We start from the raw sequence: 20,381 nt of genomic DNA on the forward strand, positions 1-20,381 counted from the left end.
ATCATTTATAATGGAAGGTCAGATAAAGAACTTCACAGACAAGAAAAAGCTAAAGGAGTTCATCACCACCAAACCAGTATTACATGAAATGTTGAAGGGTATTCATTAAGAAGAGAAAGAAGAAGGAAAAAATAAATAAAAAATCTGAACAATAAACTGTCAAATACATATCTATTAACAATTTAATATAAAAATCAAAATAAACGAACAAGAAATCTAATGAAAAACTAAACTGGTGAATAAAAAGAATCAGAGGTATGGAAACATGGAACAGATGACTACTCTCAGAAGGAAGGGAAGATTAACCAAAGACCTTATATGTATACTAGAGGCCCAGTGCAAGAGGGCGCAGGCCAAGCCGAGGGACCCCACCGGTGCACGGGGCCAGGGAGGGACGGGAGGTTGGCCAGCCGGGGAGGGACCACAGGAGGGCTCCAGGGTGTGTCTGGCCCATCTTGCTCAGTCCCGATCGGCTGGACCCCAGCAGCAAGCTAACCTTATCAGTCAGAGTGTCTGCCCCCTGGTGGTCAGTGCACGTCATAGCGACTGGTCAACCATTTGACTGTCCCCTGGTGGTCAGTGCACGTCATAGCAAGCAGTTGAGTGGCCTTAGCATATCATTAGCATATTACACTTTTTTTTTAGCATATTACACTTTGATTGGTTGAATGGACGACCAGACACTTAGCATATTTGGCTTTTATTATATAGAATATGCATTACTTATGGACACAGACAATAGGGTGGTGAAGGCCTGGGGCAGGGTGGAAACCGGGTTGGGGGGGCAATGGGGGAAAAATGGGGACATCTGTAATATTCTCAACAATAAAGATTTTTTAAATAATAAAAATTAAGAGAACAGGCAAACTGGAATAAGCTCATGGATGAGTACCCAGAAAGGCTAAGAGACTTCAAAGTCTCTCATGTTAAGAAATGGGGTTTTCTGCTAATGAGAAGAAGACCTGGTATGAAGGGGACATAATTTTATCTTCAAATATTTACTGAGTCGTCACAAGGGCTGTAGCAAGGGCTCAACATGACCAACAGGTAGTGGTCATAGTCAACTAATGTGGGAGCATAACAGGAGCTTCAGCAATCAGCGCTGTCCCAGTAGGGTATGTGCTGCCTACAGAGGTGCTGAGTGTTTTCTGGCCATGGAGATAATAAAGCAGAGCATTGACAGGAAGAGTGTGAGGAGAATCTGCTGGGAGGGAAGGAGAGGATGTGGCACAGGATCTTAGTGAGGAGCCTCTGGGATAACTTCAAGCACAGGGCACTCAACATTTCTGGCCCCTACTAACCATTAAATTGTAAGATTCTGTAAAAGCCCATCATAAAACTGTTAACAAAAATTCTCTAAGAGGATAGTTAACAAAATGCTGTGCTATTTAAAATGATCCTTCCAACCTAATCTTTTTTTAATCCTCACCTGAGGACATGCTTAAAGAGAGAGAGAGAGAGAGAGGGAGAGAAAGAGAGAGAGAAAGAGAAAGAAACACCGATGTGAGAGAGAAACATCAATCGGTTGCCTTCCGTATGTCCCCTGACCAAGGATTGAACCACAACCCAGGTATGTGCCCTGACCAGGAAAGTGAAACAGCAACCTTTTGGTGCACAGGACAATGCTCAACCAATTGAGTCACTCCAGCCAGGCCAATCTAATCACTTAAATACATCACAAAGAGGAATACTCAAGTAGATTTAAAAAACACACAAGGACTTACCATCATACTTTGCTAAGACTGCCTGAACATCAGCATATGCTTGTAGCTCCAGAAGGGCCTCTAAAAGGTTTTCGTGGATGTTGAACATACTTAACAAAGGGAACTCCTTCATTAACTAGGAAAGAAAAAAAAAGGAATAATTAATATATCCATCTCATTGTTAAAAGTATAACTAACACTGAATTGTAATATATTTATGTAATATAAATGTGTAATATAATTTTAGAAGTATAGTTAATACTGAATTATACGCATTCACACTCATTATTATTTTGTAAAGCATTAAATGCTTAATTTTTTTCCTGTTATTTTGGGAAAATGGCAACTTTGAATTTGTGAGACTCTAAGATGGGAGAATATTCGAAAGAGTGGGGGTTTCATAAAAACTGAGAAAGATGCTTAGAGGTAGTGCTCAATAATGCTGAAATACCAGAGCGACCCAATAAAGTGAAGGTTGAAAACTCTCTCTCAGGTGTTAACATTTAAACCTCATCAAAAACAGTTTGTATGGAAGCCAGAGAACAGAAGGGGAAGCAAGCAGGCACTACTCTTTCAAGTGGAGCGGCCTGGTGACAAAGGAGAAAAAGTAGGAAAATAATGAAGGTGCTATGGACTGAGAAAATACATAAGTAGTGACAGGGAGTGGTAGTAAAGGGGGTGGATGTTCAGCAGTCCTACCTCAATGAAACAAGAGTCATGATCATTTTCTGAGACTGAGGGAACAGGTGGCAGGGAGAAAGTTGAAAGATGGGGGGGCAGAATAGTCACAAAGGGGAGAATTGCTTAAGGAAATACTCAAGCATTTCTAAGGCTATCTTGAGGGCCTAAAAAATTGGAGATGATGAATTTATAGAGGGTACAGTGGGCATAATTGTCAAGTTTTAGCTGACAGCTACCCAGGATCAGTAGCAAAGATGACAGATGAGTTAGGCCAGTGGTCAGCAAACTGCGGCTCGCGAGCCACATGCGACTCTTTGGTCCCTTGAGTGTGGCTCTTCCACAAAATACCAGCTCTTCCACAAAATACCGACCTCTGCACATGGGCCACGAAGTTTCAATCGCACTGAACGTGCACGCCCGCACGTGGTATTTTGTGGAAGAGCCACACTGAAGGGGCCAAAGAGCCGCATGTGGCTCACGAGCCGTGGTTTGCCAACCACGGAGTTAGGCTGAAGCTAGGCACACTGATTTAGATTTAATGAAAAGTCAAGGGTAAGAGTTGACAAGAATGTTTTGGTTTCTTTTCTAATAAAGATGCAACCATTGGAAAAAAAAGAATTGACAAGAATGATGAAAGAATAATTAAAGCAGTGGTTCTCAACCTTTTGGCCCTTTAAATACAGTTCCTCATGTTGTGACCCAACCATAAAATTATTTTCGTTGCTACTTCATAACTGTAATGTTGCTACTGTTATGAATCGTAATGTAAATATCTGATATGCAGGATGGTCTTAGGCGACCCCTGTGAAAGGGTCGTTCGACCGCCAAAGGGGTCGCGACCCACAGGTTGAGAACCGCTGGTCTAAAGGTTCTAGGCAGAATGGCCAGAAGGAAGGTCCAATGAGAGTTAAAAATAGTATATTGAACTTCACTGGAAAACAAAGAGAAATGAGAAAGGACAAAGATTTCAGCATAAAATCCTTATCTTAAAGAAAGGTAAATCTCATCTTAAGGGAAAAATAACCAGGTTCTTTATAAAGAAAAAAATATATAAATGTATATGTATATATCCTCTATTTTATCTCCTACATGAATAACTATTTTATTATAACACAATGCCCTGTAAAAAAGTGGTAACTTTTTGACATCAACATCGTTAAAGCAATTGTACTGAGAGAAATTATACTAAAAAATAGTATAATAATTCACCCTTATGCAAGAAATCCGTGGATCCAGTGCATTGTCTATGCACTTCTTACATTAGAAACATTTGCCATATTGTTTTGTTTTTTTAAAGCCGAGAATAATTTAGCATCTCTCAAAAAATAATTTTCTGCAACCCCAAAGAGCATTACATTACCAACGAAAAACACCTACAAACTGTGTATGCATTTAATAGGACTGTCTGAAGCCCCCAGAGACAGCGTGTTATGTTTTTATTGCTAGTAAGGAAATGAATAAGACTATCACACATTGTTGATGTTCTGTAACCAATAAAAGTATTTCTTGTTCTGGTTCACTTTGATTCTGGTTGGCATCAGCCTTTGATTTTTTTCTCTTTCTAATTAGAGCTTGTTAGGGTTAAAGCTCTCTGTTATTCAGCATTTGGCAATACAATAAAAACATTCTCTAAACTGTAAATTTAAACATTTACAATTTTTTACCAATACCTCAGGTCAAACTTCAAGGACACAAGTCATATTCTGCAATTTTAAAACTCCAATTCCAAATATGAGTATGCTGAAGCTTAAAAACTGAGAGGAGTCTTATTAAAATCCAATGAGACTGTATGAACCAACATTGGGGCCTCGGCTTGTGGAAACAGAACTTGAAGTAAGATCCTAGGAGCTTGGGCAGTAGTGTTTTCATTGGAAGTTTGGACAGAGTATATCATGTCAAAAAAATCATCAATAAAAGGACTTTCATCATGGCAAACAGCAAATGTTGGAGAGGTAACTGAAGTCATATGACAATTTGGAAATCTAGCTTTGCTTGTTTAATATGAACAAGAAGAAAAAGTGATCTTTCCGCTGCCTCCCCTCACTCCAGCTATCACCTTGTCCTCTCTCACCCTTCACAAGCTATCTTACTTAGTAAAAGCCATGAGCACTACTCCCCCAGCTCCCTTTACTCCTCACCACATAGCTACAATCTGGCTTCCAGCCCACAGTTCCTCTGAATCTGTTCATCCTACGTGGAGAGGTGACTTAAATTGCTCCCGTGGACACCCTCCTGTCCTCTTCCTGCTTGACCTCTGCAACATTTGACAGCTTGATGACTTTCCTTGAAACTCTCGTCTCCCTTGGCTTCCTCAGCACCATTCTCTTCTGGCTTTCTTCTGACTTATCTCCCAGCTCCCTCTCCATTTCCCACTTGTTTGCTACTTAGGAGTAAGTAGTCTCCCTGTTGTGTCCCAAGTACTCTTCTCATGAACACCCTGATCGCAGGAGTACTCTCGTGTCCAGAATCTCAACACCACCATCTTTGTGGGCATAGCTCCCCCATCCTCACATCCTCTCTGACCTCTCTCCTAAGTGATTATATTAGGTCAGTTTATAAACGATCTCCTGACAGTTTTACCTGATAAACTTAATACCAGGTTCATAAATTCCTCCTCCCCAAGCCAACCCTTCACACCTGCTCTTCCCCTTGGTATTTCCTGCCATGGAGAAGAGAACCATTAGCTCCCGTTACCCGCTTCACCCTACCCCCTACAGTCACCTTAGGGGTTCCGAAACCCCCGAATTAATATGTAAAAACTGCCAATAGGTTCACAGAAAGCTGTTAGGCAAACAAACAATAACAAGCAAACATGATGGTCAGAATCATTAGCATCTCCTCTTTTCTTGGGCCTTGCTGCTAATACCTTAGGTTATGCCCTCATACTTGGCCTAAATTGCTCTGCTTACCTCTGGATCACCTCTTTCCAATCCACCCTGCACATTGCTGTCATAATGCTTTTCAAACATACACAGTGGAGTCCAGCATGCCCCTGCTTAAAAGGCAACCACGGGCACGGCTGGACCTACCCCAAGGAAATAGGCACATGTGAATACAAGTTACAAGCAAGGCTGCTTATCACAACATTATAACTAGAGGCCCGAGGCACAAAATTCGTGCAAGAGTAGGCCTTCCTTCCCCTGGCTGCCGGCACCAGCTTCCCTCTGTCACCCGGGACCTGGGCTTCCCTCGCAGCCCCGGCTTCTTCTGGAAGGACGTCCGATCTAATTAGCATATTATGCTTTTATTATTATAGACAGTGAACAATGCAAGCAACTTAAATTTTATTCCATTATGAGGCATCTAAGTATAAGACATAGTCATCTTTTGGGCTATTATATGTAGTCCTTAGTAATTAAATTCTCAAATAAGTTTTAATGGCATGGCCTGGGAAATGCTGACATACAGTTACAATAGAAAAAGCAGGCTACAGACTATATTTTGCAATAAGACTATGCTTTCCTTCTATATCTATGCATAGAAACACACTTGGTAAGAAATGAGCCAAATGTTTTAACAGTTAGTGAGATTAAAGGTGAGTTTTATTTCTTCCTTCATATTTTCCATATGTTCTAATATTTTTAAAGGAGTATATGTACGTTCTATAAATTGGGGAGGAAAGACTACATATCAGAGTATTGGCTTCTCATCAAATTCTGGATATAAAATGCTTAGCCTGGCAAACACAGCCCCTTATGACAAGACCTTGTCCACTGCGCCAGCCTCATGTGGAGCCACTTTACTGCCTACACACCACGGTCACACCACAGAACAGCTTTCAGTTCCTTAAATAGGCCACATTCACTGGTGTTTCTATCCACACTCCCTCTCCTCTGGGTGCTCTCCCTTCCCTCCTTGATCCACCTGGCCAGGTCCTCAACATCCAGAACGCTTACCTGCCCTCTGACTCCTGACCTCTTGCCTCCATCTGCCAGGTTAAGTACTCCTGCCCCAAACTCCCAGAGTCCTGGTCATCATGGTCTATTGCTCCATCCTCCCATGAGCCTGGGACGAGTGAAGAGAGCAGGACCTCTTTCTTAGCAATAGACTCTTGGTTACTAACTGACCCATTATAGATGCTCAACACATATTTCATGAATAAAATGCTTTTTAAAGTTTCTTCCTTTGGGGTACATATTATATGTATGCTGCCACAGGGCTACTTCAGGCCTTTGCGTTATATATCCCTGAACTTGTTCCTCTACCCTTTAAAATCTTCCAATGACCTTCTACTATCTACACCTTGGAAAAGGTCCAGCTGGAACCCATAAGCTTTGACTTCATGGAAGGAAAATTTTTTTTACACTGAGAGCTGTCTGAACATGGACGAGATGGTCTAGAGAAGGCTCCACCACTGTGACTATTCATATAGAGAGAAGCCAGTCACTGAACAGGATGCTCACAAAAAGACCTAGCATGTTTCCTGTTCAGTAATTCCAGGCGACATTTCCCCAGCTCCTGAGCTTACCTCTCAGGCCCTCCCTAGTTTAGCACCACACTCCTCCTGCCTCTCCTGTCTTCTACAGGAATAAAACTGTAGCCTTGTCAGACTAGACTATTACCCACCATTCCCTGAATTCTTTCTCCAGTTACTAGCCACTATGCTTTTGCTCAATCTGTTCTCACCACCTGGAATACCTTTTCCCTTCATTTTCAAGGCAGCCTGTCAAAATCACCACCCTCCAAAGCCCAGATCAAATGCCACCTCCTAAAATCACAGAAAGTGAGAGCCAGCAGAGCCCATGGAGGTCATCCAAACACCCTCCTCAGTTTACAGACTCAGCCCCTCCCATCTCCACTCCACCAAAAACAATGAAGTCTGAAAATTTAAGTGATTCAGCCAAAATTAGTTACAGGACTATGATTCAAATCCAGTCATCAGTACTGATGCCAAATTTCAGCACATCAGAACCCAGTCTCTGGCCTGCCAAGTCCTGGAGAACTAAACCATTTTGCTTATGCTTCTCTGCTACACTTACATATCTGCTTTGTATAGTGTTTACAAGACTATATGAAGACAGCTGAGGAAAGAGCCATATAGTTGGAGTTATTCCTGCCACTTACCACTTGTGACCCTTTGTACGACTTATTTAACTTCTCTGAACCTCATATGGCATCCTTTCAGACTCTCTCTACCACCCACCCTACCTAACAGCATCACCCCATGCTTTCTTCATTTCCTGGGTCTCAGCTCATATGGCATCCTTTCAGATTCTCTCTACCACCCACCCTACCTAACAGCATCACCCCACTCACCATTTTCCATTGTTTCTATCACTTTCTGAAATCATTTTGTTTATTTATGTTGCTTAATATTAGGTAATATAATAAACAAAATAAAAAAGAATTAAAAAGAGTGATAGTAGGTAACACTATTATTACAGGGGTCAGCAAATTTTTTTTCTTTAAAAAGCCAGAGAGTAAATATTTTGGGCTTTGCAAGCCAGATGGTCTGTTTTGCAGCTACTCAGATCTGACATTGTAGCGTGAACACAGCCATGAACAATATATAACTGAGAGAGTGAGACTATGTTCCAATAAAACTTAACTTCAAAAACAGGCAGGAACCCAGATTTGGCTTGCAAGCCTTAGTCTGCCAACTTCTGGTTAACAGGATAATTTTTTAAAGGGAGTTTTATAAAAAGTTTCATAGTGATATTATATTTGAAAAACATAGTATCTCTTATACGCATTTGGTTTGGCACTCCATGGTAAAACTGAGAAAGATGGACCCTCTAACCCAACACTTCTCCAGCTCTCTTCCTAGAGACACTCCCACGGGCTTCTGAAGGGACATATCGGGGCAGCCACCCGAGATGGGGAGCACTGCCACAGACAGTGGGATGGAGAGATCGTATGACAAAAGCTACTTAGCAGGCAAAAGGACTAAGCTAAGCTTTGTATATCTTAATGTGGACAAATATCAAGCAGTTTTGAGTGGGGAAAAAACCACTATAGAGAAATACATTGTAGAATGTGATCCAATTTAATTAAATTTTAAAATGCATACAAAACAATTTTACATATCATTTATGAGTATTTATTGTAGAAACGTATGAAAACAAACTAAACACACCAACCTACTGGTATCTCAAGGGAAGTGAATAGTGAATGGTGGTCACATGGGGGCTATGGCTTTATATTGTTTTCTTTTCAGTAAAGAAGGTGAAAATGACAAAATTTTTTATTTAAGTTATTTTTATTTATTAATTCTGGGTAGTGAAGCTGTTTTTAATATATTATTCTTTATTTTTATGTATATTTTTAAAGTTACTTCCTGAAACATAGGGAGTTCATTAAATGTACTTTTCATTTGTAATTCCTCAAGTCATGAAAAGTTCGATTTCTCATCACTTTAATTCTTATTTGTTTTCCTATTTTCTAAATGCCTTGAAACAAAATTCTTTTTTTTCCATTGGGGATTTGACTCTGTAGCTCCTTAAAGTATTGCTGGAGTCTAAAAAAGATGCAAGTCTGACTAAACAACATTTAGAGAATTTCCTCAAAAAATAATTTGATCTAATAGATTTTAATACACTGCACTTGAATTCTGTAATGATATCAAAATAATTGCTAATTTCAGATGCACTACAGCTTAGCCACTCCTTAGTACTTCTCTGAGTTCCAGAGAGCAGGTCCACTGACACATGTGGTGTGAGGAATTATAAGAACTGTTATTTCACCTTGAAGGAACCTTTAGAGTTAAATGGACTATAAGGTAAGTTCCTTCCCTCTCTATCCATTCGAATTGGGGTTAGGGTTAGGCTTAGACAAGACGACTTAATAAGAAACCTCTTCTGTCATAAAGTTCCTTCCTGATTCTTTCCAGAACCACTTCAAAGATTCCCAATGGCACATCTTTTTCAAAATAAAAGAGAAGGCATTGGGGCAGCTGGAGAGGTGGCACATACAGGAGTCAAGAGCACTTACCGCCTTTGGGATCAGATATATGTGAGTTCACATCCAGGGACAGTGGAGTTTCTTAGCACCAGGTGAACTGATTTTTCTTATCTGCAAACAAGGATAACTCCCAGCTCACAGTGCACCCAGAAATAATGTGGGGGCTTCATAAAGGGGGGGCAATATTCTTACACAACATTCATATAGGTATTCTACATTTTCAAAATGCTATTTGTTTTTCTCTGTGCAACCAGTTCCCTTGTTAGTTTTGGTTGTACAGTATAGCATATTTCAATTTATTTACTTATGCTAAAATAACATATAAAATGCCTTGGTGACATAATTGGCCTTTCTATTAAGGAACTTGAATGAAGGCATATGATAAATATAAAGGTCTGTTTTCTATAAGCCAAGTCATTCTAAATGTATGTTTAAACTCGTTCACTATCTAGCATAGTTCTGTTTATTTATTGCCAGTTATCTTCTCCACACTGGTAATTGCTTTCTCCTGGCAGTAAGAAATTTATATGCCCCATTTGTCTAAATATGACAGTTCACATACAACGAAACACTATGATTCCTTTAATACCTATGGGGAAGAACATGGGATGGGCCAAGGATAGAATTTCAGTTTCAATTTTACATCATCTGGCTATTGTCAGTTCAAGTTTATTTCAATGGAAGAATTTGAGGCACTTCTGAGGTTAACATTTATGAGCTCAATTTTTTTTAAAGGAGAATTAATTCACTGGTTTTGAAATACTCTACGGACATAATTTAGAACTACAGTATGCATGCTTTTTCTCAGCTGACTTACAGGATGAAAACAACTGTTTAAACCTTTCACGTTTGATCTACATCTATTTAAACATTTTATTAGTTTAGCTGTCCATGCATTGTTCCTTGAGTGAGGAAAGCAATATGAAAATTTTTACATATTTTAAGGAAGGGGTAATTAAAAGAGATCCTCAACCAGATTCCTACTGAGGTCAGTGCAAGCTTGGCCTAATTAAGTGCATAGAATTTGGCCTGTGTTTTATTCAAACAGCAGATACTATTTTGTTACAGTTGTAAGCTTGACATTATTTAATTATAGTTCAAATAAAATTATAAACACAATAGAAAAGACACTCTGTATTGCATGGTATTATTTTGGCAGTGATTTTTACTGACACTAAGGGCCATGAAAGGAAAAAAGGAATTGTTTATCCGAGTCCTCAAAGCCCATGAGAGTTTCATTTACACAGACCACTATAAAATGCAGTCCTGAGAGGTTTAGGTACACATTAATAAGAAAATGTCATTTTTCAGAGCTAACCTAAACAAAAATAATAAGCTACATCTATTGAAAAGTAATATGATCTCTATGGACAGTTAGTTAAATCACAAGTTAACTAGTTCTTCACTGGACTGAGCACATGACGTAAATACATCCATCACTGAGAACAGTTGTAGGCACCACAATGAATCAAACAATGACAGCATCACTCGAAGAATCAAAGGGCTGGAAGCTTACCTAAATAATCACCTACTTTTCCTGTCAAAATTATGCTCATTTCATTCCAGAAGGGAAATTTTCCTGAAAAATTCTAGTGAACGAGACACGTTTTGCATTTATACAGATTCTGTGTAAATATATTTTCAGTATAAAATGAGGTTCCTCTTCTATTTGGTACCCAAACAATTCCTTAATCAGTTTATCTGTTCCTAATCAGATAAAACAAGCACAACCCCCCGTCAGAACTTAGAAATCTTCAAAGATTCTCTTCTTCAAACTCTACCATCCTCAGGGACAATTCTTTACCTCATTTCAAGACATCAAAAACTTTCTCTGCTAAAGCAAGGGTCTCATAGCACCACTGTTTTTTCTGTTATTATATGTGGGTGCAATTTCCCCAACTCTCAACTGCAGCTTCCAGAACCTCAAGGGTGAAGGTGGAGAAGAGGTCAGGGAAGAAATCAGCCTCATTCTGTCTTGGGGAACAGAATGATTTATACCCTCCTCAAAACTGACAGGTAATACTTTGAGTATAATATTTGCTTTATCACCTTAAAAAGCTTCAACTGGGGCTGTGCCCTAGCTCTGAGATCGAGAACAAATTGACAATTTGATGCGTTTCAAATGGCCCGGAGCCAGGATGGTAATGGAACACACAACAATAAGCACCCTTCCCTCTGGTGACACTGCGTTGCTCTCCTGTTCTCGAAGTCGCCTCAATCAGCACAGGCTGAACATACCAGCCAACAATTACTGTCAGAAGGACTTTTTATGCCCAAACTACAGTAACTGTGTTTGGCATACACCCTTCCGCATTCACATGAGTTATGGTAAATAATTCTATTCAAAAGATTAACTCATTTGGTTATCTGGGGCACAGTCAATAAATGCTCGCCCTGGCAGGCATTTCACAATAGGGTCATGCTAAAAGTTAGGTATTATGAAAGATGCTTTAAGAGCAACAGGCAGAAGTTCAGTACTTTGTTCTACCTGTGACATTCATCACGACACTGCTCTGTAATCCTTTGCCTTCCAGTATTCTCTTTCCACCCCCAGTCTTTCCGCTGAACCTCCTAGAACCCGACTCCATGATACACAATTCACTGACACACCCATAAGCTATTTACAGAACACGAGTGTGAGTTCACTGGTTGTGCTGTCACTCTTAAATTCACCCACAAAACTTGTGTCTGCCAGGCAAGATGCAGGGCTGGCTTCTCCCAGTTCTCCAAGCAAGTCCAAACCCTTACTGCTCAGCACTTGGGAGGCAGTCCCTTCTCTCTGAGGCTCATGCCATAATGTTCCAACACCTGCCACCATCTTTTGACCATGTTTTCTACCAAGTAACAGACCTACATAACACTGACAGCTTTACACAGTCTTACTCTTTAACCTCAAGTGCTACCCTCACTGTAGATGATCACAGTCCATGTAAACATCCCATCTGATATCCTAGACTCTTGATTGTCTTACTGTCTCAAAGCAAAACACTGTCCCTCAGCTACAACAAAGTAACCCAAGGACCAAGACAAATCCTGGACCTTGACATCCAGACATGTTCCATCTAAAATACACAACTCTCTGACCATAATGTGCCAACCTCCAGCTATGTTACATCACTACTCACACTAAACTCACTCTATAGTTACACTAAGACCACCAGTGTCTTATCCTTTCCACTTATTTTGTCTTTATCTCTCTCAGGCCCCTTCCACTACTCTCAATTTTGTTGTTGTTGTTGTTCATTCAGCTTCCATGATATCACATTCTCTTGGCGTTCCTCCTACCTTTCCTAGTGCTCATTCTCAAAGCTACTGGATGTTTCTCATCTACCCAGCCGGTCAGTGCTGGAGACCACTGGGGATCACTTCCTAACCTTCTTTCTTCTGTATCTACATCTCTGTATACATGATCTCACTCAACACCATGACATTAAACCCTACACATATACTGATAACTCCTAAACTCCTCACCCCTGAGTTCTAAACACATATCAAGTGTCTTTATGAAATCTCCACCTCAAGGTAAAATAGGCATCTCAAATATGATGGCCAAAACCGAATCCCTGCTTTACAATGAAAATCTGCTCCCTCCTTGTTCTCCTTTTAGAAAACGGTATGACCATCGCCAAGAAGCTTAGGCTAGAAACCAGTGGACTCTTAGGTTTCCTTGATTATATAATTTTTGTTTTGTTTTTTTAATATTATGTATATTTTTTAAAATTTATCTTTATTGTTGAAAGTATTGCAGATGATCCCTTTATTTGTTTGGGTTTTTTTCTGCCAGGGACTCCCCCCAACCCCACACCCAACCCTCCCAGGCCTTAATCACTCTATTGTCTGTGTCCATGGGCTATGCACATATACATATCTTTCCCAGTTAATCACTCCATGCCCACCCACCAACCCCCACCTTCCCTCTGAAATTTATCAGCCTGTTAAATGTTTCTACCTCTCTAGATCTATTTTGTTCATTAGATTCCACATGAATGTGATCATGTGATACTTATCTTTCTCCGACTGGCTTATTTCATTTAACATAATACTCACCATGTCCATCCATGCCGTTGCAAATGGTAAGAGTACTTTCATTTTTACAGCTACATAATATTTCATTGTGTAAATGTACCACTCTTTTATTTTTATCCAATCATCTATTGATGGGCACTTAGGCTGTTTCCAGATCTTAGCTATGGTAAATTGTGCTGCTATGAACATAGAGATGCATATATCCTTTCTGATTGGTGTTTCTTAGGATATATTCCTAGAAGTAGGATTACTGGGTTCAATGGGAGTTCCATTTTTAATTTTTTGAGGAAACACCATATTGTTTTCTATAGTGGCTGCTCCAGTCTGCATTCCCACCAGCCATGTACTAGGTTTCCCCTTTCTCCACATCCTCACCAACACTTGTCATTTGATGATTTGTTGTGATAGCCATTCTAACAGGTGAGGATGTTTTAAACCTCACTGTTGTTTTAATATGCACCTCTCGGATGATTAGTGAGTTTGAGCATTTTTCATATGTCTCTTGGACTTCTGTATGTCCCACTTTGGAGTAGTGTCTATTTAGGGCCTTTGCCCAGTTTTTAATTAGATTGTCTTCCTTTCGTTAAGTGCTATGAGTTCCTTTTATACATTGGAAATTAACCCCTTATTGGATGTATCATTGGCAAATGTGTTCTCCCATACAGTGGGCTCTCTTTTCATTTTGTTGATGGTTTGTTTTGCTGTGCAGAAGGTTTTTATTTTTATGTAGTCCAGTCTGTTTATTTTCTCCTTAGTTTCCTTTTGCCCTAGGAGATGTATTGGCAAACATATTGCTACGAGAGATGTCTGAGATTTTGCTGCCTGTGGTTTCTTCTAAGATTTTTATGGTTTCACGACTTAAACAATTAAGTCTTTCATACATTTTGAGTTTATTCTTGTGTGTGGTATGAGTTGGTGGTCTAGTTTAAATTTTTGCATGTACCTATCCAATCTTCCCAACACCATTTATTGAAGAGACTGTCATTGCTCCATTGTATGCCCTTGTCTCCATGTCCAATATTAATTGAACATAATGGCTTGGGTTGATTTCAGGGTTCTCTGTTCTGTTCCATTGATCTACTAGTATATGCCTATTCTTGTGCCAGTACCAGGCTGTTTTGAGTACAGTGGCTTTGGTGTAACTTGGTATCTGGTATTGTGATTCCTCCAACTTTGTTCTTCTTTCTCAAGATTGCTGCAGCTATATGGGGTCTTTTTTGGTTCCATATAAATTTTTGGAGTGTTTGTTCTAGGTCTGTGAAATATGCTGTTGGTATTTTAATAGGGATTGCACTGAATCTTGTAGATTGCTTTGGGTAGTATGGACATTTTAATGACATTGATTCTACCAATCCATGTACACAGTATAGGCTTCCAATTGTTTATATCTTCTTCTATTTTTTCAATGTTCTGTAGTGTTCCGAATACAAGTCTTTTACCTCCTTGGTTAAGTTTATTCCTAAATATCTTAATTTTTTTGTTGAAATGGTAAATGGGATTGTGGTTTTTTTTTAGTTTCGCTTTCTGTGAGTTCATTATTGGTGTATAAAATGGCCACCCATTTCTGGGTGTTAATTTTGTATCCGGCTACATTGCCAAATTCATTTATTAAATATAGTAGTTTTTATGGAATCTTTAGGATTTTTCTATGTACAATATCATGCAATCTGCACAAAATGAGTTTTATTTACACCTTGTCTGCTCACTATGGCTAGGACTTCCAGTACTATGTTAAGTAAGAGTGGTGAAAGTAGACATCCCTGTCTTATTCCGGTTCTTAGGGAAAATGGTTTTAGTTTTTGCCCACTGAGTATTGTGTTGGCTGTAGGTTTGTCATATACAGCCTTTATTATGGTGAGGTATTATCACTTTATTCCCACTTTACTGAGAGTTTTTATCATAAAAGGGTGTTGGATTTTGTCAAATGCTTTTTCTGCATCAATTAATATAATCATGAATTTTTGTTTTGCAATCTGTTTATGTGATGTATCACATCTATTGATTTGCAAATATCATACCAGCCTTTCCTCTCCAGAATAAATCCCACTTGGTCACGGTGTATGAACTTTTTAAGATATTGATGGATCTCATTTGTTAATATTTTGTTCAGAATTTTAGAATCTATGTTCATCAGGAATATTGGCCTATAATTCTCTTTCTTTGTAGTGTCTTTATATGGTTTTGGAATTAGGATAATGCTGGTCTCATTAAAAAAAAAAAAAATTGGAAGTATTCCTCCCTTTTGAATTCTCTGGAGTAGTTTGAGGAGAGTAGGTGTTAGTTCTTTGAATGTTTGGTAAAACTCCCTCGTGAAGCTGTCTGGACCAGGGTTTTTGTTTGCAGGTAGTTTTGTTTTTTTTTTTTTTTTTTACCGCTTCAATTGCATCAGTAGTATTGGCCTATTCTTGTTTTCTGATTCTTCCTGACTTTTGGAAGACTATATTTTTCTAGGAATATGAACATGTTGTCCAGTTTGTTGGAATATAGTTGTTCATAGTCTTTTTTACAAACCTTTGTATTTCTATGGGGTGAGTTATTACTTCACCTCTTTCATTTGTGATTTACTGGGTCCTCTCTCTTTGTTTCTTGATGAGTCTGGCTAATGGTTCATCAATCTTATTTATCTTTTCAAAGAACCAGCTCTTGGTTTTATTGATCTTTTATATTGGTGGTGGTTTTTTTAGCCTCTATGTCATTTATTTCCACTGTGATCTTTATTATTTTTTTTCTTCTTCATACTCTGGGCTTTTCTTATTGTTCTCTTTCTAATTCTTTAAGTTTAGTGTTAGATAGCTCATTAAAATTTTTACTTGTTTTTTTGAGGTAGGCTTCCCTCTCAGGACTGCTTTCACTGTGTCCCATAGGCTTTGGATTATTGTGTGTTCATTTTCATTTGTTTCAGGATGTTTTATTTCTTCCTTGATCTCTTTGGTAACCCATTCATTGTTTAATAGATGCTATTTAGCCTCCATGTGTTTGAATGTTTTTAGTGTTTTTATTGTAATTGATTTCTAATTTCACACCATTATGAACCGAGAAGATGCTTGATATGAATTCAGTCTTCTTGAACTTGTAGAGACTTAGCTTGTGTCCTAAAATGTGGTCTGACTTTGAAAATGTCCCATGTGTACTTGGAGAAGAATGTATATTCTGTAGCTTTGGGGTAAAATGTCATGAAAATGTCAATTCCATCTGATCTAGTGTGTCGTTTAGGATTGCTGTTTCCTTCTTGATGTTTTTCTGGATACTAATATCTACTGATATTAGTAGGGCGTTAAAGTCCCCTACTATGATTTTATTTGTTGATTTCTCCCTTAAAATCTTCCAGAAGTTTTTAAAAATATATTTGGATGTTCCAGATTGGATGCATATGTTTACTGGAGTTATATCTTCTTGTTTTATCTATCCCTTACTATTATGAAGTGGCTTTCATTATTTCTTGTTACGGCCTGCACTTTGAAGTCTATTTTGTCAGATATGAGTATTGCTACCCCAGATTTTGTTTCATTTCCATTTGTTTGGAAAGTTTTTTTTCCATCCCTTCATTTTGATTTTGTGTGAATCCTTTGTGCTGAGGTGGGTCTCTTGTAGACAGCACATACGTGGGTAATGTTTTCTTATCCATTCAACTAACCTATGTATTTTGATTGGAGCATTCAATCCATTTACAATTCAGGTTATTATTGATAAGTACTTCTTTATTGCCATTCTTATTCTTTATACCTGTGTTCTTCTCTTTCTCTCTACTTCTTCTTACAACACTCCCTTTAGCATTTCTTGCAGTGCTGATGTGGTGTGTTAATAAACTCTTTTAACCTTTTCTTTTTTATCTGCTAAGCTCTTTATTTCACCCTCCATTTTGAATGCTAACCTTGCTGAATGTAGTAATCTTGGGTTCAGTCCCTGGGTTTTCATTCCCTTCTGGCCTGAAGTATTTCTATTGAGAAGTCAGCTGACAGTCTAATGTAGTGGTTCTCAACCTTCTGGCCCTTTAAATACAGTTCCTCATGTTGTGACCCAACCATAAAATTATTTTCGTTGCTACTTCATAACTGTAATGTTGCTACTGTTATGAATCATAATGTAAATATCTGATATGCAGGATGGTCTTAGGCGACCCCTGTGAAAGGGTCGTTCGACCGCCAAAGGGGTCGCGACCCACAGGTTGAGAACCGCTGGTAATGGGAGCTCCCTTGTTGGTAACTTTCTGTCTATCTCTTGAAGCCTTTAAGATTCTTCATTTGGCCCTAACCAGTTTGGCTCAGTGGATAGAGCGTCGGCCTGCGGACTGAAGGGTCCCAAGTTTGATTCCAGTCAAGGGCATGTACCTTGGTTGCGGGCACATCCCCAGTTGTGGGTGTGCAGGAGGCAGCTGATCGATGTTTCTCTCTCATCGATGTTTCTAACTCTCTATCCCTCTTCCTTCCTCTCTGTAAAAAAAATCAATAAAATATATTTTTTTAAAAAGATTCTTCATTTGCCTTTAGTGTTTGCCATTTTAATTATTATGTGCCTAGATGTTGGTCTTTTGGGGTTCATCTTGATTGGGACTCTGTTTCCTGAACTTGAGTAACTTTTCCTTCACCAGGTTAGGGAAATTTTCTGCCATTATTTCTTCAAACATGTTCTCTATTCCTTGCTTGGATTCTTCTCTTTCTGGTACCCCTATATGTGAATGTTGTTATGTTTCATGTTGTCCCAAAGCTCCCTTAGACTCTCTTCCTGCTTTTTAATTTTTTTTCCATTTTCTGCTCTGAATGGGTGTTTCTTCCTACCTTGTCTTCCAATTTGCTGATTCAGTCCTCAGCTTTTTCTAGTCTACTGTTGAATCCTTCCAGGGTGTTTTTTATTTCAGCTATGTCATTCCTCATTTCTAATGGGTTCTTATTTATTGTTTCAAGCTGTCTTCTCATGTTAGTGTAGCTCTCACTGAGACCTCTAGAATTCTCATTAAGTTGCTTGAAGTTCTTACTGAATTGTTTGAGCACCCTTATTACCATTACTTTGAATTCTTTATCTGACAAATTCTTTACCTCCATTTCATGTAGTTCCTTTTCTGGTGATTCCTTCTTTTTTTTCATTTGGAGGTTGTTTCATTGTCTTCCCCTTTATGCTGTCTCTTTGTTTTTGTTTCTGTATATTATATCAAACTGCAATGCCTCCTGGACTTTGTGGAGTGGTCTTATGCAGTAGGTGTTTTATGGGACCCAGTGGTGCAATCTTAGGTCTCCTGAGCTGGGTTCTCTAGGAAAGCCCCTTACTTGAGTTATTTGGGTTCTCCTGGTGTAGTTGGGTGTTGAATGGTATTGTCCCATTCATGGAAGGAGTCTTCTCTCAGGCTGGCTGACTATGTGGCTTACTCCTGACTACGTCATCCATGCTTTTGTGGAGGTGCTGACTGAAGGGAACAAAATACAACACAGCAAAATACAAAACAAAAGAAACAAAAGAAAAACATATACAAGACCCCTACAGCACCAACAAAGGTAACCCTAGAGAAGAGAGAATTAGGAAAGAGAAGAGAGAGCAAGAATGATAGATAAAAGAAAGAAATATGAGAAAACAAAACAAACAAAAAAATAAAAGTACAAACAAAAAAATAAAAAGGGGGGAGGAATATGTAGATGCAGAGTTGAAATAAAGAAAATAAGAATAAAGAATTAGGGAAGGAAAATGGTTTAAAATAAAAGAGGAAGAAAAGAATTAAATGAAAAGAAACTTTTGAAAAGGAAAAAAAGATGAGAAAGAAGAAAAAGAAAAGAGAAAATAAAATTGAGTAGTGAAAAAAATTAAACAAAATTGGTAGGAAAAAGGCACAGGAAAATTAGATATATGAACAAAACAATAGAGACTAGCATAATAACAAATCAACAAAGCAGATAGATAAAGAAGATTTAAAACAGGGAAAAAAGAAAGGAAAAATCAAATAAATAAAAGAAAAAATGGAAGAAAATAGAGAAAATAAAAAAAAAGTGAAGTGGCATTTCAGATTTTAGTGCCCCATGGGGCTCCCTTTCAGTCCTACTCTTCTGTTCTGTCTGCCAATTCTGGGATTCCTGTGAGGTACTTAAGCGCTAACCACTGTCAGGAACTGCTCTCCTTTGGCTTTCAGCAATCTGCCTGAAGCTCCAAGTGATCCACCATTTGTGTCTGTCTCCACAGGCCTTGGCTGCAAGCAGGAGGGGCCATCTGCCCTGTAAAGTAGGTTTGTTAACAGCATGGGGCCCAGGGCTGGGTTAGCAAAGTTCCCTGTCCCCAGGCTTCACCTCTGCCCCCCTTTGCCTGCTAGCCAGCTGTCAATCTTAATCACTCAAAAGTCTGTTCATGAAAGGGCTTTGGTGGTGTTGGGGGGGGGGGGGGGGGGGCTAAGAATGCACAGGTAGGAATTATCTTTGATTTCTCTTTTCTTCACCCCCATCCAGCTTTCAGGGAAAGTGGTGGGTGTGTTTCCCTGTCCTAGGGCTACTTCTCTGCTTAAAATATTACTCTGCCCTCAACTGAAAGAGATCCTTGTATGAAGACCAGGGGGTCAGCTGGAAACCTGGAGTTTTCACTAGCTCTCCAGTGCGGGCAATGTGCCAGTCTGGTTCCCAGGATAGTGGGGTGGACAGCCCCTCTGCCAATCCAGTCACTGAAGCTCGTGAGACTGTTCAAACCTGTAGGCTTGGCCTCTGCTTTTGTTTCTCATGAAAAGGCCAAAAAGCAGGGTGTGACATGCAGAGATCCTGAGGTAGGACAGGCTGTATCAACTAAGGCGGGTTTTTTCCTTTTTCTGCCCTCCGGCTACTGGGAGCAGCTCACTCCTCTCAGGAAAAAATGGCCGTTTTGGTTTGGGGGCCTAGGACCAAATACTCCTGGCTGCTGCTTTTCCACATCTCTCCACAATGCTTCCCACCCTAGCCTCTCCTTAGGCACCTCAAGTCCACACCTCCCTCCCTGCACCAAATCCTTGGGTGAGTAGCTGCAAATGAAAACTGTGCTCTGGGTTTCAAAAAAGAAAGAATGAAAACTGTGCTGGCTTTCTCTACAGCAGGCTTCAATCTACCAGCTCCAGACTCCGCCGTGGCCGGC

At 39.4% G+C, this 20,381-nt stretch overlaps 1 protein-coding gene across 11 annotated transcripts in view; it reads right to left on the bottom strand.

The window, feature by feature from the left end:
- Nucleotides 1-20,381, bottom strand: part of ST7 (suppression of tumorigenicity 7) — a 239,917-nt gene that overhangs the window by 87,451 nt on the left and 132,085 nt on the right. For all 11 annotated transcript variants that reach the window (XM_005877698.2, XM_014548931.1, XM_005877693.2 and 8 more), the window contains one exon: nucleotides 1,725-1,839. In XM_005877698.2, the coding sequence (XP_005877760.1) occupies nucleotides 1,725-1,839 (115 nt within the window). The remainder of the gene's footprint in view (nucleotides 1-1,724; nucleotides 1,840-20,381) is intronic.

The sequence above is a fragment of the Myotis brandtii genome, unplaced genomic scaffold (genome assembly GCF_000412655.1).
Source record: "Myotis brandtii unplaced genomic scaffold, ASM41265v1 scaffold529, whole genome shotgun sequence".
NCBI lineage: Eukaryota > Metazoa > Chordata > Mammalia > Chiroptera > Vespertilionidae > Myotis > Myotis brandtii.